General features: G+C 50.5%; 1 protein-coding gene across 2 annotated transcripts in view; it reads right to left on the bottom strand.

Moving 5' to 3' along the window:
- RYR1 (ryanodine receptor 1) overlaps positions 1–15,542 on the bottom strand; it is a 125,040-nt gene extending 109,498 nt beyond the window's left edge. For both annotated transcript variants that reach the window (XM_061139217.1, XM_061139216.1), the window contains exons 1-13: positions 15,495–15,542; positions 9,858–9,977; positions 8,888–8,992; positions 7,753–7,827; positions 7,574–7,652; positions 7,043–7,155; positions 6,626–6,719; positions 5,365–5,458; positions 5,175–5,249; positions 4,536–4,692; positions 4,227–4,391; positions 1,661–1,782; positions 667–862 (exon numbers count right to left, since the gene is read on the bottom strand). In XM_061139217.1, coding sequence (XP_060995200.1) covers positions 667–862; positions 1,661–1,782; positions 4,227–4,391; positions 4,536–4,692; positions 5,175–5,249; positions 5,365–5,458; positions 6,626–6,719; positions 7,043–7,155; positions 7,574–7,652; positions 7,753–7,827; positions 8,888–8,992; positions 9,858–9,977; positions 15,495–15,542 — 1,443 coding nt within the window. The remainder of the gene's footprint in view (positions 1–666; positions 863–1,660; positions 1,783–4,226; positions 4,392–4,535; positions 4,693–5,174; positions 5,250–5,364; positions 5,459–6,625; positions 6,720–7,042; positions 7,156–7,573; positions 7,653–7,752; positions 7,828–8,887; positions 8,993–9,857; positions 9,978–15,494) is intronic.
- Positions 15,543–22,379: the final 6,837 nt, after the last annotated feature.

Genomic DNA, 22,379 nt, shown 5'->3' with positions numbered 1-22,379 from the left:
GAAAATGCTCCGCAAGCACCGTGTGGAAATATCAGACCCTGGGCCTCTGTCCAGCCCCAGCCTCCCACCTCTCTCGGCCCCTCCCACTCAGACCTCTCGCCGAGTGGAGACCACCAAGTCTCTCTCGTAAAACACAAACTCCCAGCCTCTGACTCAAGCTGAAGTCCCTCCTTACACCACCTACCTGATACCCGAAAACCTCTCTGGCCCTGCCCCCTACCATGCCCCACTCAGGTTCTGTCCTCCCACCCCGGAGGCTCCGCCCCTACAGACACCGCCCCCTGAGGCCGGCAGCTCAGCCTCTGACTTCTCAGGCCTTGGCTCAGAGCTTACCCTCACCGCGCCGCGTCCTCGCACGAAAGGAAACAAGTCCTGCCCCGGGCCTCCAGGCTCCGGTCCCAAGTCGCTTTCACAGGCCCCGCCCCTGCACCACACGCCCCGCCCCTCACCAAAACCACGCCCACCGCTCAGTCCGGACACTCAAGACTCCGCCTTCTCGCGTGTCCCTGATGACCCTGCTGCCCCGCCCTGTTCACACCGGACAGGTCCTTCCTCCTGCCTCGCTCCTCTCAGACCACCGCTTCTCCAGGCCCGGTAGGCTCCGCCCCTCTCACAGGCCACGCCCCCAGCGCCCACAGACCCCGCCCCCCCGGGCTGCGGCCTCACCTCCTCCTGGAAGAGGCTCTGGCGGTTGCGCAGGCTGCGCAGTTTGCTCTGCTTCTCTTCGTGCTGTAGCTCCTCGGAGGGCGGCTCAAAGTAGCCGATGAGGTCCTGCAGGCTCAAGATGACGCCCTCGAGAGGCAGCGCTGTGCCCGCCGGGGACCCCGAGCCCCTCGGCTTTCCGCTGAAGCTGTCCAGACCCCTACGGGGACCGCGCACTGGTCAGCAAGGGACCCGGAACACTGTGCAAGTCCCGCCCCCTCCCACCCCGAGTCCCCGCAGGACTCCCACAGACACACCTGTTTAACAGAGGGGGAGACGGAGGCGCAGGGATAGAGGGGCATCGGCCTGAGCTCACACAGTCGCCAAGGGCAAAGCGTCTGTGTAGGACACGTCATGCAAGCATAGGTCACGGCTAAGGGATGTCTAGGGTCGAGGGTCTGGGTGTCAGGGGTGTGAAACTAGGTAATGATCAGAGATGTGATGTCAAAGTCATGGCTGGTAGAGGACAGATTAGGGGTCAAGTGTATAGCTGTGGATAGTTGTCAGTCGTGTCTGACTCTGCCACCCCATGGACTGTAGCCCACCAGGTTCCTCTGTCCATGGAGTTCTCCAGGCAAGAATACTGGAGTGGGTTGCCATTTCCGTCTCCAGGGGATCTTCCCGACCCAGGGATCAAACCCAGGTCTCTCGCATCGCAGGTGGATTCTTTACCATCTGAGCTACCAGGGAAGCCCAAGAATACTGGAGTAGGTAGCTTATCCCTTTTCCAGGGGATCTTCCCAACTCAGGAATTGAACCGGGGTCTCCTTCATTGCAGGCAGATTCTTTACCAGCTGAGCTACCAAGGAAGCCCCAAGTGTATAGAGATCAGGAGTTTATCTATGTTAGACATGTGAATGTCAGAGGTAGAGCTGTAATGGTCAGGCGTAAGAACTGCAGAAGCATGGGGGTCAAGGTGTGGCCCGGCCCCCTACGGCAGGGCAGGCTGGAGGCTCACTTAATGAAGTGGTTGTAGAGGCCGGCAGTACTGTAGATCATGCGGGCAGCCTGAGACTCCTCATGCTGACAGCGGGTCAGTGACAGTGCATCGTCCATGTGGCCTTCCTGGTGCAGAATGGCCTGGCAGTGGTGGAACAGAGAAGTCAGGAGGGGGACCCAGTCACTCAGGGCCATGCTCCCCAGACCTCCACCCAGACTCTAGCCCCCTGAGTGCCCCCATCTATCACCAGATCTCTACCAGTCCCCCACCATCCCTCTCCATCTGTCTCTGTGTCTTTCATCCTCAATCCCGCTCTCTTTTTTCCCCTCTAGCTTTCTCTTCTTTCTCTATCCCTCTGTCTGTCCTCTTTGTGTCTGTCCACCTTTGTTTCTCTCTCTCTCTCATGTCTATCCCACACTGTCTCTTTCTCCCTGCCTCCCTCTCTGTCTCTATGTCCATCTCTCTCTCTCTGCCTCTTTCTCTTTTTAATTTTATTTATTTATTTATTATTTTGGGCTGCACTAGGTCTTCATTGTGGTATATGGGCTTCTCAATGCAGTGGCTTCTCTTGTTGTGGACAACAAAGTCAAGGAGTGCAGGCTTCAGTAGTTGTGGTGCACGGGTTTTGTTGCCCCAAGGCGCATGGGATCTTCCCAGACCAGGGATCCAACTCATGTCCCCTGCGTCGGCAGGTAGATTCCTAACCACTGGACCACCAAGTAAGTCCAAGCATCTGTCTTTCTTTCTCTCTTTCTGTCCCTCTTTGATTTTCACTCTCTCCCTCTCTGTCTCTACTTGTCCAGGCCAGATCCTCTCCATTCGTATCTCCTATTTATTTAACATCCCCCCTCCATCAGGAAGCCCTAGTGCACCCCAAACCTAACATGTCCCAGACAGAATGCCTGCACACCTTTCTGGGAGGTGAGCCCATCACAGCAGCTGACTTTCCCTTGAGCTGACCTCCCCAGGACCCGACCCAGTCCAGCAACTTTAAATATCATCCACTTGCCAACAACTCCCACATTCCCTTCTCTGGTCCAGGCCTGTCTCTAAATCCTCTGCTCTTGTATCCAAATTCAGGCCTCACTTTTTTTTTACAAACAGGTGTCACTCTAGTCTTCCCACTTATTCACTTAGCAAGTCTATTCACTCAGCATGTCTCTGTTCTCAGCCCTGGGGCCTGTTCTCCTGAGCTGACACTTGGCTGTCCCTGAATCGCTTAATGGCACTTCCCTCCCTCCAGCTGCTCAGGACATAAAGGGCAAAAATAATGGCCTCATCCTTATTCCCTGTCCCTTTGACCCTGATATCCAATCTGTCAGAAAATCCAGTTGGCTCTGCCCTCAAAATACAACCAGACTCTTTCCCTATCCTTATTCCACAGAAACCCCTGTGCTGTCCACGGTCACCCCCCACCTGCCCCTTCCCACCCCATCTCCCTCCTCCAACTCTGCTCACTCCCATAGTCTGTTCCCACAAGCAGCTAAGGAACCCTGTGAACCTTAATCAGGTCATCCCCAGGCCTGCTCAAAACTCTCTTCTGGCTCCATCTCATACAGGGTAAAAGTCAAGATTCCCCCCCTCCCCCCCTCACCACAGCCCACAAGGCCCTACACAATCTGTTCTCATGCCCTCTCTGCCCTCATCTCTATAATCCACCCCTTGCTCACTCTCCTCCAGCCAAACTAGATTTCCTTTCTGTGATTGCAACAGACCAACTTCATCCCAACCTCAGGGTCTTTGCACATGCTGTTCCTCTACCAAAAGTATTAATAGCTTTCCTACTGTTTGGTTGTAAAACTATGTACTTCATTAGAGACAGTTTAGTCAGTGTCTGAGATGGGGAAAGCAGAGAACAAGTCAGTCTAGCTCACCTATTTTTCCACACATACACCCAGAACAACTGGGGTACTCAATACTTGGTTGAATATTGTTCTCAGTTTGTTACTGTCCATCTTTTTCTTTACATCTCTGTCTTTTCATATTTCTGTCTGTCTTTCTCTATTTTTCTGTCTTCATGTCTTTCTATATTTCTCTCTCTCTTAATTTATATATTCTTTTTTAACTGGACTTTTACATTGATAAATATACCCAAATCTTTGTACAATTATCCAATTGATTCCCTTACAGATAAATCTCTAACATCAGAATCACTTATGCCAAAGGACATATCTTTTTAGCTTTTAGTGTAATTTGACAAAATCCTCCAAAATGTTCCACTTTATTTTCATTCTTGTTTAATTTATTTTTAATTGGAGGATAACTGCTTTACAGTGTTGCATTAGTTTCTGCCGTACAACAATGAAAATCAGCCATAAGCATACATATTTCCCCTCCCTCTTGAACCTCCCTCCCACTGTATATATATGTGTGTGTGTGTGTGTGTATATATATATAATGTATATATTATATATATACATTATATATATATAATTTTTTCCTGTGTCTGTCAATCTCAGTTTCTCTCTCAGTCTTTGTCTTTCTCTCGATCCCATGCTCAAACACTGAAGGTTCAAGCGTGACCACCCCCAGCACCCTTCCTGCCCCAGCCTGCAGCCCACGCCTCCCCCTTCCAGGCACCCACCTTTTTCTTGAGCACGCCGAGTCGCAGGGCCTTGGGGTCCGGGGCAGCATAGGTGAGCCACAGGCCTGAGGCCACGTGCTGCACGAAGCACAATGACTCCCCATACTTGATTTCTGGGGGGCCCATGCCCTCCACGTCCCGCTTGGGGGCAGTATCCAGTTTCTCCTACAGGGGCAGGGGTCAGAGGTCAGACTCCTCTGCTTGAGAGTTTATGGGGAACCGCCCCCAACAAGAGATTCCAAAGTGTGAGGTGGGGCTGGAGTGGAATTTAGAGCTCCAGGTGAGCACGGGCATCCTGACTGCACCGACCTTGGAGATGCGGAAGCAGAAGGAGGTGGCCTTGGTGTGGGCCTTGCTGGCGTCAACCACCATGAGGCCCTGGTCCTCAACGAGCGCCAGGTACCGCCCAGTGGTGACATGCCGGATGCGGAGCGGCTGGCCCCAGCGCAGGTGGCTCCCGCTCCAGCTGCAAAGGGTAAGGACGAGGTGGGGGTCAGAGGGTCCCCCAGTTCTCTCAATGGACACCACAGTCTTCGTTGAAACCTTCTCAAGCCCTCTGCCCTGTTCCAGAGGGCCCCAAGCCTTCCTTGGAGCCCTCAGATCTTTCTTAGGACCCCCCAGGTCTCCCTCAGGAACCCCAAACTTCTCTCAGGCCCTCTTTCTCAGAGCTTCCCCAGATAATTTTGGTGCACCCAGGTTTCCCAGCTCTGTCATTTTCTCCCCTCCACTCCCCACAGTTTCAGTCAGGATCCCCGATCTCTCCCTGAGGAACCCTCACCACCCCCAAGACCCCTAAGGACCTTCATTGCTCCCTTAGGGACCCCAGATTTTCCCTCAGAACCCTCCAGTCTCTTCCTCAGCTCTTCCTTCAAAACCCTCTTCTCCTCGCAGGCCCCCCAGGAACCCCTCACAACCCCTGCAGCCTGCCTCCCCCAACCCGACCCCTACCTGATTCTCAGCGGTTCCAGTCTCCAGAGGGAGCGGGCGTGGGTGCACACAGATCCCCCCTCATAGTAGACAAGTCTGCGTACATGGAAGATAGTAAGGTCAAGGGTTCAGGGTCCAGTCCCCCCAGCCAAACTTTGCCACCCACCCCTCAGCCCCAAGACCCCAGACCCTCTTGTCCCCAAGCCCAGACCTGCGCTGGTCATCACTGTCAGCAGGAGAAATGGTCAGACATTCATCCATGTGTCCATGAAAGAGGCGGAGGACGTGGCCACCGGTCACATAGCCTGGACAGAAGCAAGGGCACGTGGTCATGGGGAGCTGGAGCCCCCAAAAGGTCTGGAACCAAAACTGAGGGCCCTCCTTCTGCCCTGTGGGAAGCTGAGGGCTGGGTTTGGGGGTCTGCAATAGGACATCTGAGTTTGAAGGTACAAAGTGGTAGTCTGAGATTTGGGCTCAGTTTGAGGCCTGAGCTAGAGGCATGAGATTTGGGGTCTGAGGTGGGGGATCTAATTTTGGGGGTCTGGGTGTGTGGGGCTGACGGTGGAAGGTTTGCAGGTCTGGGCTTTAAAGGTCTGAGTGTGGATTTTTGAGGTCGGGTCAGGGAACGTCATCAAAGATTTGGGTTTAATATTCCCTGACACTGGGGTCAGAGTTCCAGGGCTTACTTTGGGGCCTGGGTTTAGAAGTACAGTGGTTGGATCTGAAGTTGGGGTCTGAATTTTGAGTGTTACTTTGGAAGTCTGAGGCTAGTATCTGAGGTTTGAGGTCTGAGGTTTGAAAGTTTTAACTTTTGGGTCTGAGTCTGAGGAGATAGGAGCTTTGTAGTTACAAGTTGGTGGATTTGAGTATCAGGGTCTGAGATTAAGGCCTGAATTTTGTTATCTGTGACTTGAGTCTCAGCTTGGGTCTGGCTTAGGGCCCTGAGGTTTGAGGTATGAGATTTGGGGTCAAAGTTTTGGGGCCATGGTTTATTTAGGGTCTTAGTATGGCAGTCTGAACTAAGAGATGATATTGGAGATTTGAGGTTAAAGTTGGAGGTCTGAGGTTGATTGGCTGAGTTTGAGGTCTGAATTAGGGGTCTTAGATTGGAGATCTGAGTTTGAATTTGTGGGGGCTGGTTTTGGGGGTTGAGGGATAAGCTTGTGCTTGTCTTTAGATGTTTTGAGTCTGACAGATAAACTCCAAATTTAATGTTTCAAGCTTTGGATCTGAGTTTAGGGGTCTGACCTCTAGGACTTGAGTTTGGCATATAAGTTTTGGGGTCTGAATTTAGAATCTGACATTGAGTTTTCAGTTTGGAGATTTGAGCTCTAGAGTCTCAGATTTGGTGTCAGTTGGAGATCTAAGAGCAAGGGTTATAATTGGGAGATCTAGATTTGGGGTCTGAGGAGTGATGTTGGAGGTCTGCTTTGGGGGTATCTGCTTAGGGGCTAGAAGCCTGGGTTCCTCACCCTCTTCACCGCCAGAGCAGATGGGGTTCATGTTCCACAGTGTCTGCATGAAGGAGGCGTCAACCTGGAGCTCCCCACTGGCTGTCGACAGGTGCTGGGGGCCACCAGGATATGGGGGTCAGAGATGATAGGGTGTGAATAATAGTTCCAGAGTCAGTCAGAAACCAAGGTGGAAGCCAAAAAATGGGCAGACAGAAAATCAGAGGTCACAGATCAGGAAACCGAGATCAAGTCAGGAAATGGGCATCAGAAACCAGAAACTGGATGGAAACCAGAAATTGGATGGAAACCGAAAACTGGGAGTCAGGACACTGGGGCCAAAGACCAGGCAAACCCATGATGAGGAGATGGGGTGGATTCCATGAACCCCCAGCCCCGGGGGGCAGTAGGAGCTGTGGTCGGGGAGGGGCTGCTCACCAGGTAGCGCTCGGAGGAGACACTGACAAGAATGAGGTCATCGCCAACTCGGACCTTCTCTCCTTCCGACCTCTGCTTGGAGGCCGGGTGCGTCGTCCACCAACAGGCCTCTCCTATGGGTGGGGGAGGAGAGGGCTCTCTGGATGTGTGTGCGTGTGTGGTCAGTCACTCAGTCATGTCCGACTCTGCGACCCCCTGGACAGTAGCCCACCAGGCTCCTCTGTCCATGGAATTTTCCAGGTAACAGTGCTCTTCCTCAAGGCATTCCCAGCCACGGAGCCTTCCAAACCCTCCTCCCCAGACTCTCCTATTACTCCTGCCTCAATTTCCCATTCTCGCCCTCAGACTCTCTGCCTAGAGTTCCCCCATGTCCACCCAAACCTCTCTGTCCAGAATATGTCCATCCACACCCCCAGACTCTCAGCTCCAAAGTCCCCCATGTCTGCCCACTCCCAGATTCCTGCAGACCTTCTGCACCCCAATTCCCTGCTGCGGTGTCCCCATCACACCTCCTTCCTCCAGCCCCTGTACCTATTGCATCCTCCTGAAGTCCCACATCGAAGGCCAGCTTGTCAGTCATGGAGCGGGAGGTGGTGAGGCAGCTCAGGTACTAGGGTTGGAGCGGGGAGTGAGCTTCCTGTGGGCATTGCCCCCTTGCCCCCTTGCCCCCTTGCCCCCGCCCTGCCCCGCCCCCTTCTGGATGCACTCACCATGCCGCTGTGCGCGTGCCGGAGCAGGATGGCATGGCCATACAGGAGTGTCCTGTGTCCCCCACCCTGGGACGACTGTGGGGGCACGGAGGGCACAGAGTGAGAACAGGCCCCCCCGAAACATCTGGCCTACCAGGGGGGAATATGCTCCCCGGAAAACACCATGCTCAGGCCTGGATTCGAAGAAAACTCAGCTCAGACCAGAAACAGATTTTCTGCCCCAGCTTCCCTGCTTCCACGGGGAAGCAGGTTCTGGTCTCTGAGAAGGCTGTGGAAGGAGTGTTTTATATTCCCCAAAGCCCACTCTGTCCTCCTCGCCTCCTTCAACTTGTTAGCCAGGCCCCAAAGTCACCCAGGGGGCTGAACCCCTCTTCCAGAGGTTCAGATACCTAGGGTCCCTCAGGGAAGCCTCCGTATCTCATGTTCCATGGACCTTGGTCCCCTCTGCTGTCACCTGTCATAACACGTCTGGGCACCGGTACTGTCCTGCCAGTTGTTGCCTTGGAGCATCGTCCATAGAGACCTGCCCTGTGCTGCCACCACCCCCTCACCCCCAGGCACAAGGAGACTCAGCCCCTCTTGGAGGGGGGGGTACACCCGGGTGCTCAAAGACATCATGCCCCATCACATGCCCATCACATGCCCATGCTCTGAGGGGGCCATGTGATGGGGCCACGTGATCACATGGCAGACCCACTCCTGGACCAGAGGGGACCCACACTTGGGGCGGCAGAAGGTGATGAGGGGAGAGGTCCCATGCAGAGAAGAGCTGGGAGCGGAGTTGGAGAAAAGGATGGAAAAGAGGAGGAAGGAGTGGGTGGGGGAACAGGGGGCTCAAAAGCCCCCACCCCCTTCCTTCCTTCCTTCCTGCCTGGCCTTTTCTGGGCTCCACAGACCTTGACAACCGGGGTGGGGGAGACCCCCAACCCCTGTGTGCAGGGTTTGGGCCCAAGAGGCAGGCCTGGGGTCAGGAGAGGTAGCAAGAACAGATGACACCCAAGGCCAGACCTACCCACTTATCCAAATTGAGGGCCTGCGGGGGGCAGGGCAGAGAGAGGAAGAAGAGAGGACAATAAATGACCCCCAGGTCCTCCCACCCGTCCCTGCCACCCATCCCACCTGGGGGGAGCCTCACCTCCACACCGGCCTCCACGGTGTTGGCCAGCATCTCCTGTAGGGCTCGGACGGACAGAGACTGCTCCAGGACGAAGCAACAGATGGCCAGATCGGGGGGTACATTCTGGGGAGGGGGTGGGTAGGGGTAGGGAGAGGTGAACATGGCCCTGAAAGCTCCAAAGTGCTGGTGCACCCCTGCCCCTAATCTAAATACCTACACCCCTTAGAGACCCAGACCTGACCCCAACCCTCCAAGAAGCCCTACCCTCTGCCGCCCACTTCAGACACCCCCACATCCGCGCCAACATCCCAGGAAATACCTCTATTCTCCTCCTCCTGAACACCCCTTTATCCCGCCCGAACCTCACAGAAGTGTCCACACCCCACCTAATCTCAAGAGGCCTCAGCCCTCCCCCTCCCCCAGCAAGACACACTGCGCCCATTCCTACTCTGGAGCCTCCTCCTGGCCCTCCCCGCAGAGAACCCCCACCTCCCGCCATCACCAGCAGACAGTCCTAGCTCTTGCCCCTCCCTCAGACAGCGGCGGTCACGGATTCAAATGCACCAGGGCGAGTCCGGCCTCACACCGCCCCCCTGAGCCTCCCACCCCAGGCACCGCAGGCCCCCGGCCGCCTCCTCCGTCTGTCTCCAGATCCCCTCCCTCTCCCAGCCCCCACCCCATCCCCCCAGGTCACCTCCTCCCTCAGATCCCGAGTACACCTCAGGCTCGGACCCCAAACTCCCTCCACTTCTCAACCTCCAGCCCCTCCCTAGTCAGCCCCCTGCTAGCACCCCCTGACCCTCCCGGCCCTTCTGCCTTGGGTTGAAGACCCTCCGCCCCCCGCCCCTCCTTCTTCAGACCTCCGCCCATCCCAGGCCTCGCCCCTTTCCCTCGTGGGGAGAGCACCCCCTCTCCAGACCCCCCCAGACCCCCTTCTTCAGGTCCCGGCCTCTCTGCCGTCAGACCCTCTGCTTTGTCCCGCACAGACCTGGGCGTTGCTGGTGGGCTCCAGGAAGCAGAGGCGGTTGCCGAAGCCCTCGGCGGCCAGGCAGAGCTTGAGCTGCTCCTTGAGCACCGTGGCGCTGCACTGCAGGACCACCTCGTCGTCCTGGGGGCGGGCCGAGCGTCAGGGGAGGCGCCGCCCCAAGACTCCGCCCCCCGGTCTACCCCTTCCCCTCGTAGAAAAGATACTGCTGGTAACCCCCACCCTCGCCATCTATCCAGCAGGGGCTCGAGTTGAGGGCTCTACATGCCTCTAAAATCCCCATGAGATCCGAGCCAGTGTCATCCCAGTGTTAAAATATGGAAACAGAGGCTCAATGAGGGGACATGGCTTGTCCAAGCCCAGATGGTTGATAAGAGGAGGAACTGGTATTTGAACTCCAGTCCAACGGTCTCCGGGCCTCCCAGGGGGCGCCCCGGTAAAGAACCTGCCTGCCAAGACAGGAGACTTAAGAGAAGCGGGTTCCATCCCTGGGTCCGGAAGATCACCTGGAGGAGGGCATGACAACCTACTCCAGTATTCTTGCCTGGAATCATGGGGCAATCTCATGGGCAGAGGAGCCTGGCGGGCTACAGTCCATGGGGTTGCAAAGAGTTGGACACGACTGAAGCGACTTAGCATGCACCCATGCCAAGTGGCTCCAGGGACTCGCAGGTGGGGGTCCAAAAGGATGGGAAATATGGGCGTCTGGAGTTAAATGGGTTTTAAGCACAGTGATCTCAACTTCTCTTTTGTGTGTTGTTTTAATAGTAGTTATCATTTAAGGAGTGCTGTCTAGTGACTCTTGAATGCAGTGCCAGAGCCTGGACTGGATCCTGGATGAAGGGGAGATGCTGCAAAGACGGTATAGAGACAGCTGGTGACAGGTGAATACAGCCAGTGAATTAGATGATGGTATCACAGCCATAGGAAATCTCCTGATTTTTTTCGGGGCCATGCCGAACAGCATGTGGAATCTTAGTTCCCCAACCAGGGATCGAACCCATGTCACCTGCATTGAAATCGCGGGGTTTTAACCACTGGACCGCCAGCAAAGTTCCCATGAAATCTCCTGATTTTGATAACTGTGCTGTGGTTTTGTGAGAGACCACCAACAACAGCCAAGTGTTAATCACTAAGTTGTATCTGATTCTTTGAGGCCCCATGGACTGTAGTCCGCCAGGCTCCTCTGTCCATGGGATTCTCCAGGCAAGAATAGTGGAGTGGGTTGTCATTCCCTTCTCCAGGGGATCTTCCCAACCCAAGGATCAAATCCAGGCCTCCAGCACTGCGGATGGATTCTTTACCATCTGAGCCATCATCTTCCCCTTGTTTTTTAAGAATCAGACACTGAAGGATTTAGGAGTTAAGGTTATCATGTCCACAACTTACTCTCAAACAGTTTAAGAAAAGACATTTGGAGAGAGGGAGAGGGAGAAGGGAAGGGAATGCATCTTAACATCTGGGGGAAATGACTGAAGGCTACATGGGAGTCCTTTGAGCTAACCTCACAACTTTTCTCTAAGCTTGAAGTAAATTTAAAATGTAGGTAAAATGAACAAACTTCTGAGATAAGTCCTAGTATTTGAACCTGTGGAAACACGGGCCCAGAGAGGTGAAGTGACTTGCCTGAGGTCACACAGCTGGAATATGGCATAGCTGAGATTTGATCCCAATGCTGCAGCTCTATATGCCACACACCGCCTTTTTGTTGTTGTTGTTGTTGTTGTTTTCATTCAAACCCAGGCCCTTGGCAATGAAAGCGCTGGACTTCTAGGGAATTCCCAATATGCCTCACTCTTAGAACACTAGACTACTTCTTGATATGTTAGTTGAGTAGCCTGTATTACATTTATAATTAATATAAATATACTTAGGGGCATGCTCAACACTTTTACTGACAGAGGTTTCAATCAAAACTGATGGGGGGAAAATACTGATGGAGACTTCGGTGTTTAACCACCAAGTAAGGCAGTGATTATTCCATTTTACAGCCAAGGAAATAGGTTCAAGGAGGTTAGGTGTCCTGCTGGAAGTCACACAGCCCCTAGTCCTTCCAGCAAACCTTGGGCTTCACTCCCCATAGACAGCCCTCTTTCTTTCTATCCAGCCTGGGAGGAGGGGACCCAGGACTACTCTGTTCTATAACCCCCAACCCCGACATCCGGGTATATGCTATCTATTCAAAGGGATTGTATGGTTTGCATTTATCAAGCACCTACTGTCTGCTAGACTTCATGCTCAGGGCTTTACATGCATCTAATAAACACTGAGCATCTGCTCTGTGCTAGACACTGACTACGTGTGGATATAAAACAGCAAATAAAGCAGGCAAAATCCCTGGCTGCGGAGCTGACATCCTTATGGGAGATGTAATGAACAGGTGAATCAGGGACTTCCCTGGTGGTCCAGTGGTTAAGGCTCTGTGCTTCCACTGCAGGGGGCATGGGTTCAATCCCTGGTCAGGGAATCTAAGATCCTGCATGCTGCTCAGTGAGGAAAAAAAAAAACAGATGAATCAATTTATAATTTTAATTTCAGTGTAAGTGCTATGGAAAAAAATAACTCAGGGTGATGTAAGTGAGTGGCTCTTGGGGTAGAGATGACATCAGTGAGGGGGGTGAAGTGACTGCCTCTGCAAGGAGGTGATATTTGAGCTGAACCTTGTCTGAATAACAAGAAAGAATCAGGCCTGATCATCTCTGGAGGAAGAATGTTCCAGGAAAAGGAGGCAGCCTGTGCAAAGGCCTGGGGCTGAGGGTGTTCAGAAAAAGCAAGGGAGGGACTTCCTTGGTGGTCCAGTGGCTAAAACTCTGTGCTTCCAGTGCCAGGGGCCCAAGGTTTGATCCCTGGTCCAGGAGCTAGATCCCACAAGCTGCAACTAAGACCCGGTGCAGCCAAATAAATGAATAATTAATTTAAAAAACAGAAAAAGCAAGGGAGACAGCTTGGTGGTGCTGTCTTCAAGAGTAGGGGAGAAAGTGGGAGATGAGCTCAGAGAGATATTCGCACCTACCCCTTGAACTCTTAGGGTACATATTTTTGTACTCATTTTCCAGACTGGGAAATGGAGGCTCAGAGAGAAAAATAAAAATCACTTGCCCAAAGTTAGGAAACAGGCGAAACCAAGATGTAAACCTTGGGACAGGGAGCCTAATCCCTATGCCAGTGAGTCTCTAACTTTCTCCTACATCAGAATGAAGTCGGAGGAGGCTGGTTAAAAAGGTAACTTCCTAGCTGCCCTACTTTCCCCCTCAATACCAAGAGCCTGATTCAGTAGCTCTGGGGTCAGTGGGGAATCTGGACCATTAACCAGAACCAAGGAGGTTCTGACCTGGGCCAAGCTTTGAGAAACCCCAGCCTGGGCAGGGCTGGATGTTGCCACCCATCAGAAGGAAACGAAAGGAATTTGGGGACCATGGCCATCATGCTTAAAAAGTGAAATAAAAGTAGAGCAAGAACAGAAAATAGCAGCATGCCCCTCATGTTCTAAGGGCTACCTACATTTTATGAAACTTGTTTCAGTTAAAAATAGGCATGTGTGAATTCACCTAATTCGAGCATAATACTATGAACTGGAGGCAACCCAAATGTCCATCAGCAGGTGAACCAATAAACAAATTGCAGCATATTCACAAAGGAATACTTAGCAACAAAAAAGGAATGAATTCTTAATACATGCTACATAGATTAATGTCAAAAATATTACAGTATGCAAAAGAAGCAAGACAAATGAGCATATACTTTATATGAAACACTGGTTAGTGACTAATGGAATTTATGGTGACATAAAGCAGATGAGCAGGATGATTACTGAAAAGAGCCCAAGGGAACTTTCTGGGGTAAAGGAAATGTCTTATGTCTTGATTATGATAGTGGTTACATGGGTGTGTACAGCTTGTCAACTGTAACACCTAAAATGAGTACAATTTATTGCCTGTCAATTATAACCCGATAAAGTTGACTTTTTATAATATATGTGTATAGATGCATGTACTGGGTTGCAATATAAAATATATTTCTTACTGGTGGGATGAGAGTTTGAGAAAATCACCTGATAACCTCAATAAAGCTCAGGAAAATGGACCCAGTCTGGGGCCAAGAGATGCCAAAGCCAGGCCTCTAGAACCCAACGCTGGCTACCCAGGCAAGTCGGAGCCCAGTCTTCCTCTTGTGAAAGCAAGAGGGCTGTACCCAGGGGCATCCAGAGATGACACTTCCTGGCCTTGACCTTGGTCAGTGACTCTGCCACTCAGGCCTCGGTTTCCCTCAAAACTCCCAGGGAGATAAAGATAGGGCCCTACCTCAGAAGACAGAGCGGCAAGGATATAATTAGATGCCTCCAGAGGCTGAGGCCCTGGGCATGGCGCCTGATGCAGAGTGGCTGCTCAAGGGCTCATGGCCATGGCCATGGTCTTATTAGGGCTGGGGAGGAGGGCAGAGCCCAACCCATGATGTCTGCTAAGGGGCTGGAGCTGGGGCAAGCATCTAGGGTGAAGCTAGGCCTCCTCCCGTGGCCGAATGTCCAGCTGTCCCCATCCTTCACTACCAGCCCCAGCTGTTCGTTCCTCCCTCCCAGGAAACCAGAGCTGGCTCACCAGGGTCCTATTCTGGGGCCGGAATGCTGTGTCAGCATTTCCCAGGGCCCGGAGGGGGTGGGGAAGGGCTAGTGCAGGATCAGCAGACCTGGCCCAGTAGTGAGAACGTCCCCTCCCCTCCTCACTCCCCCACACCCAGCAGAACCACTGGGAGGAAAAATAGGAAGGACTCTGAGATGGGCAACCCCTCCTCCATCCTCTCTCTCCCTGTCCCCTGCCCAGGCCCCAGAAAAATGGTCTATTCTGGGAGGGACACCTGTTGTTCCAATTCCCTGCCCTGCCCCACCCCCCCAGCCAAGGATCAGGGATGCGGGGAGAGACACAGTCTTTGACACTGAAGACGCGGTGTGAAACGCAGATGGCCTGAAGCTGAAGAACAAAGCCAGAGACAGGGAGACAGAGATGTAGAGAGACGAGGCGCAAACAACTCAAAGAGACAGATCCGGAGAGACACCACCCAGAGACCATTAGCATCCATATTTGACCCTTCTCCCCAAGACCAAGTGGGGGAAGAAAGAAGACCCAGAACCAGAGGGACCCTCAGGAGACCCTCAAGGGCTGGGAGTTCAAAGGAGTTCAGTCCTTCAACCCACACCAGCCCCCTTCCCAAGAATTTAAATAGGTCAGAGTCTGGAGCAAGAAGAGAATTAGGGCTAGGTGGGGGGTGGGGGAGGGGGGCAGCTAAATTAAGCTCAGGAATTAGAACCACCTTCCCCAAGTGCCTGCTTCCAGAGAGGTGGGAGGGGGGTGCTCTCTCAGCGGCCCCATTCTCTGGGACAAATTGCTAGTGTCAGAGAAGGTGGCGGAAGACACCCCCACTCCCCATTTTGCAGTCCCAAATTTTGCTGGTTCTCCGGCAAGGAAGGCAGGGGAAGACTGAGAGGGAAAAACAGAGAAAGATAGAGTGACAGTCACCCAAAGGGACAGAGGAAGAGACCGTGAGTCTCAGTGACGACAAGCAATCAGGACAGAGAGTTCAGAGACAAAGAGACACTCAGAGGGACCCGAGAGACAGTCCCAGAGACCCCAACACAGAGATACGCACGGTCCGCAGAAACTGGACCTCATCCTCGCCCTCTCCTCCGTCACCCATGATGTCGAAGCCCGAGGCGCCTGAAGTCGGACTGAAGTCGGGGACTAAGAGGAGGGGGCTGAAGGCCGGGCGGGTGGGCTGGGGGCGGGTTGGGGTCGGAGACCTCTGGGGACGCCAGAGGCACCCGCGGGGTAGATGGAACTGCGTGGAGGACTCGTGTGCTGGACAGGGCTGGGAGGAGGTCCCCGCCCCTGGGCTCCCATTGGACCCGGACGACCAAGGCCCCGCCCCCAGACGGTGCCCCGCCCACAGACTCCAAACCTCTGCCGAAGGTGTGCTTGGGGTGGAAAAGCTCAGGGGGAGTGTCTATAAGGGAGCTACCCTCTGTCCTCCTACGCCATAGTGCCATAGTTCTCTTATTTCACAGAGAGCAAACTGAGGCTCTGAGTGGTGAAGGCCCTCTTGATGTCACACAGCAGAATCGGAATGAGCACCCGGTTCTCCTGGCTTTAAAAAGCATCATACAGGGCTTCCCTGGTGGCTCTGGTAAAGAATCTGCCTGCCAATGCAGGAGACACGGGTTCGATTCCTGGTCCAAGAAGATTCCACCTGCTGCGGAGCGACTCAGTCCATGCCTCACAGCAACTGAGCCTGTACTTTAGAGCCCAGGAGCTGCAACTATTGAAACCTGCTCCTTAGAGCCCATGCTCTGCAACAAAAGAAGCCACTGCAATGAGAAGCCCGCAAATTACAACTAGAGTATAGCCACCGCTGGCCGCAACTGGAGAAGTCCGCGCAGCAAAAAAGACCCAGCACAGCCAATAAATAAATAATGAAAATTTTAACTTTTTAAAAAGAAAACATCACACACTATGATTAAGAATAAGCCAGACTGGATCCAAATTCCTGCCTTGCCACTCCTTTGCATGACCTTGGATAAGTCACTTCACCTTTCTGTGGGTAGTTTCCTCAATTGGTAAAGAGGATATTAATAGCACCTACCTTACAGGGCTGCTGCAAGTATTAAATTAGGTTATTTCCAGCACTTAAAACTGTACCAATACATGTGAAGCTGCTATGGAAAATAGTATGGAAGTTTCTTTGAAAAAATGAAAATAGAACTACCATATGAAGCAATTCCACTCCTGGGTTTGTATCCAAAAAAAGCAAAAAACGCTAATTAAAAAAAAATACATGCACTTAGTATTCATAGCATTATTTACAACTGCCAAGAGATGGAAGCAACCTAAGTATCCATCATCAGATGAATGTATAAAGAAGATGCGGTACATATACACAATGGAATACTATTCAGTCATAAAAAAGAATGAAATTTTGCCATTTGAAGCAACATGGATGGATTTGGATGGTATTATGCTAAGCGAATGAAACAGCAACCCACTCCAGCGTTCTTGCCTGGAGAATCCCAGGGATGGAGGAGCCTGATGGGCTGCCGTCTATGGGGTCGCACAGAGTTGGACACGACTGAAGCGACTTAGCAACAGCATGCTAAGCAAAATAAGTCAAAGACAAATATTGCATGATATCACTTACATGTGGAACCTAAAAAATATGACAAGCTAGTGAATATAACAAAAAAGAAGGTTCACAAGTACAGAGAGCAAACTAGTGGCTACTAGTGGGGGGAGGGGCAATAAAGGGGCGGGAAGGAGGAGGTACTAACTTGGGTGCAAGACAGGCTCAAGGACAGTATACAACATGGGGAATATAGCTAATATTTTGTAATAACTGTAAATGGAAATAATCTTTAAAATTGTATTTAAAAACTACCTATACAAGGAAAATTATCTTCATCATCACTATTATAAAAACTGATGAGGAAGGAGTACTAGCCATAGCAGATGTCTTTCCTGCACCTGTTGCATTGCTGGCCCTGAGCTAGGACCTTTTCACTGCATGTCATTTTTTAGTTCTCACAACAATCCTGTCATTATTTACATTGCTTAGAGGGGAATCAAACATGTGTGGTCCTTGCCATGTATGGTTTTAAGGACACGACCTAAATAAATGAGGTACAGCTGCCCCCCCATACCTGTGAGTTTCCTATTTGAAGATTCAACCAACCGTATATAAATTATATACATATATTTAAATTTTATATACATATATATATTTAAATTCAGGGCTTCCTGGGTGGCTCAGTGGTAAAGAATCCACCTGTGATGCAGAAGATGCAGGAGGCTCAGTGGGTTCAATTCCTGCGTTGGGAAGATCTGGAGGAGGGCATGGCAACTCACTCCAGTATTCTTGCCTTGGAGAATCCCATGGACAGAAGAACCTGGTAGGCTACAGTCCATAGGGTTGCACAGAGTTGGACATGACTGAAGAGACTGAGCATGCATTTAAATTCAAGAAGTTTCTAAAAAGCAAAACTTGAATTTGGTACAGGCCCGCAACATTTTCCATAGCATTTACATTGTATGTGCAACTATTTACATAGCATTTACACTGTATTAGGTATTACAAGTAATCTAAAGATGATTTGGGCTTCCCAGGTGGTGCTAGTAGAAAAGAATCTGCCTGCCAATGCAGGAGACATAAGACACTTGGGTTCGATCCCTGGGTCAGGAAGATCCCTTGGAGGAGGGCATGGCAACCCACTCTAGTATTCTTGCCTAGAGAATCCCATAGACAGAGGAGCCCAGCGAGCTACAGTTCATAGGGTTGCAAAGAGTCAGACATGACTGAAACAACTTAGTACACACACAAAGATTATTTAAATGTTGCCAGAGGATGTGTGTAGGTTACATGCAAATATTACACCATTTAAATGAAATGGGACAGATTTTGGTATCCAAGGGGGTCTGGGAACCAAGCCCCTGCAGTTGCTGAGCGATGACTATAGTTCTCACAATAATCTTGGGAAGTCAGTACTTTTATGGTGCTCATTTTCCAGATAAGCCTGAGTACAGACAGGTAGAGCAACCTGCCCAAGGTCACACAGAGGCTGAGCCAGGGATTTGAACCCAGAGCCAGGGTTCTTAACCACTCTACTATACTGTCTCTATATTTGCATAAAATCTCCTAGTTATAACAAAAAGTCGCTTTAGCAGGGCCAGGCTACATCCCCCAGAATACTAATCCTCATCTCCCCAGGGGCTGCCAGAGCCACCTATGGCCACTAGTTGGGCCACCCTTTATGCAGATGAGTGCCCTGGGCTTTGTAAATTGGGGAACCTGAGAGGGGCAACCAGCTCCTTCCTGCTCCTGTGGGGATGAAAGTCCCAAAGCAGGATGCCACACACACCTGGGCCTCCTGCTGGGCAGTTAACTTCTTGCCTCTGGGCCTCAGTTTCTTCCTCTGTTCACTAGATTAATCTGGGCTAGTCCCCTCCTTCTAGGATTGTGAAGACTTCATGAGGAAACCAATTAGAGTCTACCACATGGTAACTGATTGACATAGGGAGCTATTAAAACTATTATTGGGGGATTTCCCTGATGGTCCAGTAGCTAAAGCTTTGTGCTCCCAATACAGGGTGCCCAGGGTTTGATCCCTGGTTGGGGAACTAGATCACACATGCCACATCCAAGAGTTTGCATGCCACAACTAAAAGGTTCTGCGTGCTAGAACTAAGACCCATTGCAGCCAAATAAATAAATATTTTTAGAAAATTATTATTGGGACGTCCCTGGTGGTCCAGTGGTTAGGACTCTGCACTTTCACTGCAGGGGGCACAAGTTCAATGCCCGGTCAGGGAATTAAAATCCCACATGCCATATGGTGCAGCCAAAAACAAATTATTATCATTATTACAATGAAATGGTATATATTAAGCTATACAAAACAATATCTTGCAGTTCAGTAAAATTATATTGATACCTAGAGACTTGTGTATAATGGACTGCTACATGTTACATAGTTAAATACAGATTTATTGATACAACTGTACTATATGTTGCACAAGCTTGTACCACATCGTTGAATGATATAATGCATAATTATATAATTAGATATTTAGGCTAATATAATTATGCTATCCAATCATATGTTTATCTATTATACACTATATAATGCACACTTGTATATTAAGTATCTAAGTTTTTCCTTAGAATTGTGTATATAACAGAAATTATTCTGTGTCATTGGGCATTATATCATAAGATATTAATAGCATTTCTTCCTCCTGTTAGTCATCACTACTTGTTTTAGGACCCACCCATGTTGTGCCATGGACACCTTATCTATGCCTGTGGGAGTTTTGCAGGCCCTTCTGGTGACCGTCTGCCTCTGTTTATTCACCCTCTCATCTGGGGAGGTAACACTCAGGTTGCCCCCTGCTGCTGCTGCAGCTGCGTCGCTTCAGTCGTGTCCGACTCTGTGCGACCCCATAGACGGCAGCCCACCAGGCTACCCTGTCCCTGGGATTTTCCAGGCAAGAACACTGGAGTGGGTCAGGTTGCCCCCAGCTCTCCCCAAATAACATTGCGGTGAACATCCTAGCATATGTCCCCAAGTGGAACCGAGGGATGCACATCCAGGAGCTAAGTGAGGGGTCACAGCTCCATGCACACATTTGATTTGACTGTATTGCCAAGTTGGGGCTTCCCTGGTGGCTCAGGTGGTAAAGAAGCTGCCTGCAATGCAGGAGATCCGGGTTCAATCCCTGGGTCAGGAAGATCCCCTGGAGAAGGGAATGGCAACCCACTCCAGTATTCTTGCCCGGAGAATCCTATGAACAGAGGAGCCTGGCGGGCTGAAGTTCATGGGGTTGAAAAGAGTCAGACAAAACCGAATGACTAACACTTTCACTTTCAGTGCCAAGTGGCCCTCAGGAATGGCTGGCTGCTTGTCAGTACACGAGGGTCCCCAGGTCCCCACAGTCTCAACCTCTACTTGGCATTTTTCCAAGTCTTAATTTTTGCCAGACGGACAGGATGATTCACTGTTCTTTCAATGTGCCCTTCCCTGATCCCTTACCAATAATTTCTAGCATCTGCTCAGGTGCCTGTCAGAGTTTTGGGTCTCCTCCTCACCTGCTCATCCTCTTTGCCCTGTTTTCTATCAGAGTGGCTGTCTTTTTCTCTTGCTGACTTGCAGCTGTTCCTTTTCAATATACATTCTGGATATTCTTCTCATTGATTTTACTTTTTTATTTTTGGCTTTGCTGGGTCTTTGTTGCAGAGTGCAGGCTTTTTCTAGTTGTGGCGCATGGGCCCTAGAGCACACAGGCTCAGTGGTTGCAGTATGCAGGTTTAGTTGCTCCGCAGAATGTGAGATCTTAGTCCCCTAACCAGGGATCAAACCGGTGTCCCCTACATTAGAAGGTGGATTCTTAACTACCAGACCACCAGGGAAGCTCCTCTCATTGATTTTAGACATTTTAAATATAGTTTTTCCTCTCTGTCATTTGATATTTGTCCCACAGTGTCCTCAATTAAAAGAAATCTTTATTTGGATGTTATTAAATGCACCCTTTTTCTGTCTCATAAGTTTTTTGTGGTTTGCTTGAGAAGTCTTTTCCTTTGTGGTTGCTGGTGTTATTGCTGGTATTAACCATCCCCGAGGGCCATGGGGGTGGCACACATATATACCAGTGCCCAGAACTTTCCGGTCTCACTCCTTGATCCTCCTTCGAGTCCAGGAGGCCTGGAGACACTTTCTCACTACGAGCTCAGTTCAGTCAGGGCTGTTACATCACCTTGTGTGAAGCAGGTGCCGAGGAGATGGGCTGAGAGTCACAAACAGAGCATCACAGAGAGCATCCTTGAGATTAGAGGAGAGAGAAGAGAAAACGCAGGAGGAGGAAAAAGGTGGAGAGGGTCTGAAACCGTATCACACGGCATGGAATGGAAAAGTTGAAGAGAATGCACTCTGTACTTGTCTAAATGTTCCAGTCTGGGGGGAAAAAAAAGCCATGGTGACTTCTCTCAGTGGAAAAAAGAAAGGAACAAAAATAGACTTCTAGGAACTTCCTTGGTGGTCCAATAGCTAGAACTCTGCACTCCCTATGCAGGGGCCTGGGTTCAATCCCCAGTCAGGGGACTAGATTCCATATGCCTCAACCTAGGACCTGGTGCAGCCAAATAAATAAATATTTTTAAAAACAGACTTATATGAGAGCTTTGGTTGAATGGACTCACTTACTAGGTTTGGCAGAATCATACTGCAACTACTACTCCACTCCCGGGTATCTACACTACAGAACTATGCACTGCTTCGTTCACCAAAAGACAGGGGGTGGAATGGTCACAGAAACATTATTCACAGCAGCCCCAAACTGGAAACAACTAAAATGTCCATGACAGAAAAACCGATCAATAGATCATGAACTAATCACATGATGAAGACTATACAGCAACCAAAATAATGAGCTACAACTAAATATAATACAGAAGAATCACAAAGACACCGAGTTAAACGAAGGAAACCAGACACAATAGTTGATTCAGTTTATATATATAGCTCAAAACCAGGCAAAACCTCTTTGCTAGAAATTAGGCTGCTGGTAACACAAGGGGGCTTATGGGAAACAGAAACATTCCCTCCCTTGATTTGTGTCACATGGACATGTCCAGTTTGTCACCATTCAGCAACCTAAACACTTATGATTTGACTCTCTTTCGTACTTCCATTTAAAAATATGTCAAGCATGACACATTTAGGTAAACGAAAAAAAAAGCACACATACTCATAAGAAAAGTCTGTTTCTATGAGCATGTTTCTATGTATTTAAACAAACTCAAGGCCAACAGGTCAGATGAAAGCCAACCATGTGTCAGCCCTGCCTAAGAGGGACAGTGGGATGGGGTGAGGGCTCCCAGGGGGTTAGCTTCCATTTGCAATGTTTTGATAATAACAATCTTTAAGATTGTGTGAGAATTAAATGAGTTAATACAAGCCCTTACAACAGTGTGAGGCATACAGTAGGTGCTACA

This window comes from Dama dama, chromosome 4, assembly GCF_033118175.1.
Source record: "Dama dama isolate Ldn47 chromosome 4, ASM3311817v1, whole genome shotgun sequence".
In the NCBI taxonomy this organism is placed as follows: Eukaryota; Metazoa; Chordata; class Mammalia; order Artiodactyla; family Cervidae; genus Dama; species Dama dama.
This window is presented reverse-complemented; position numbering and strand designations above follow the sequence as displayed.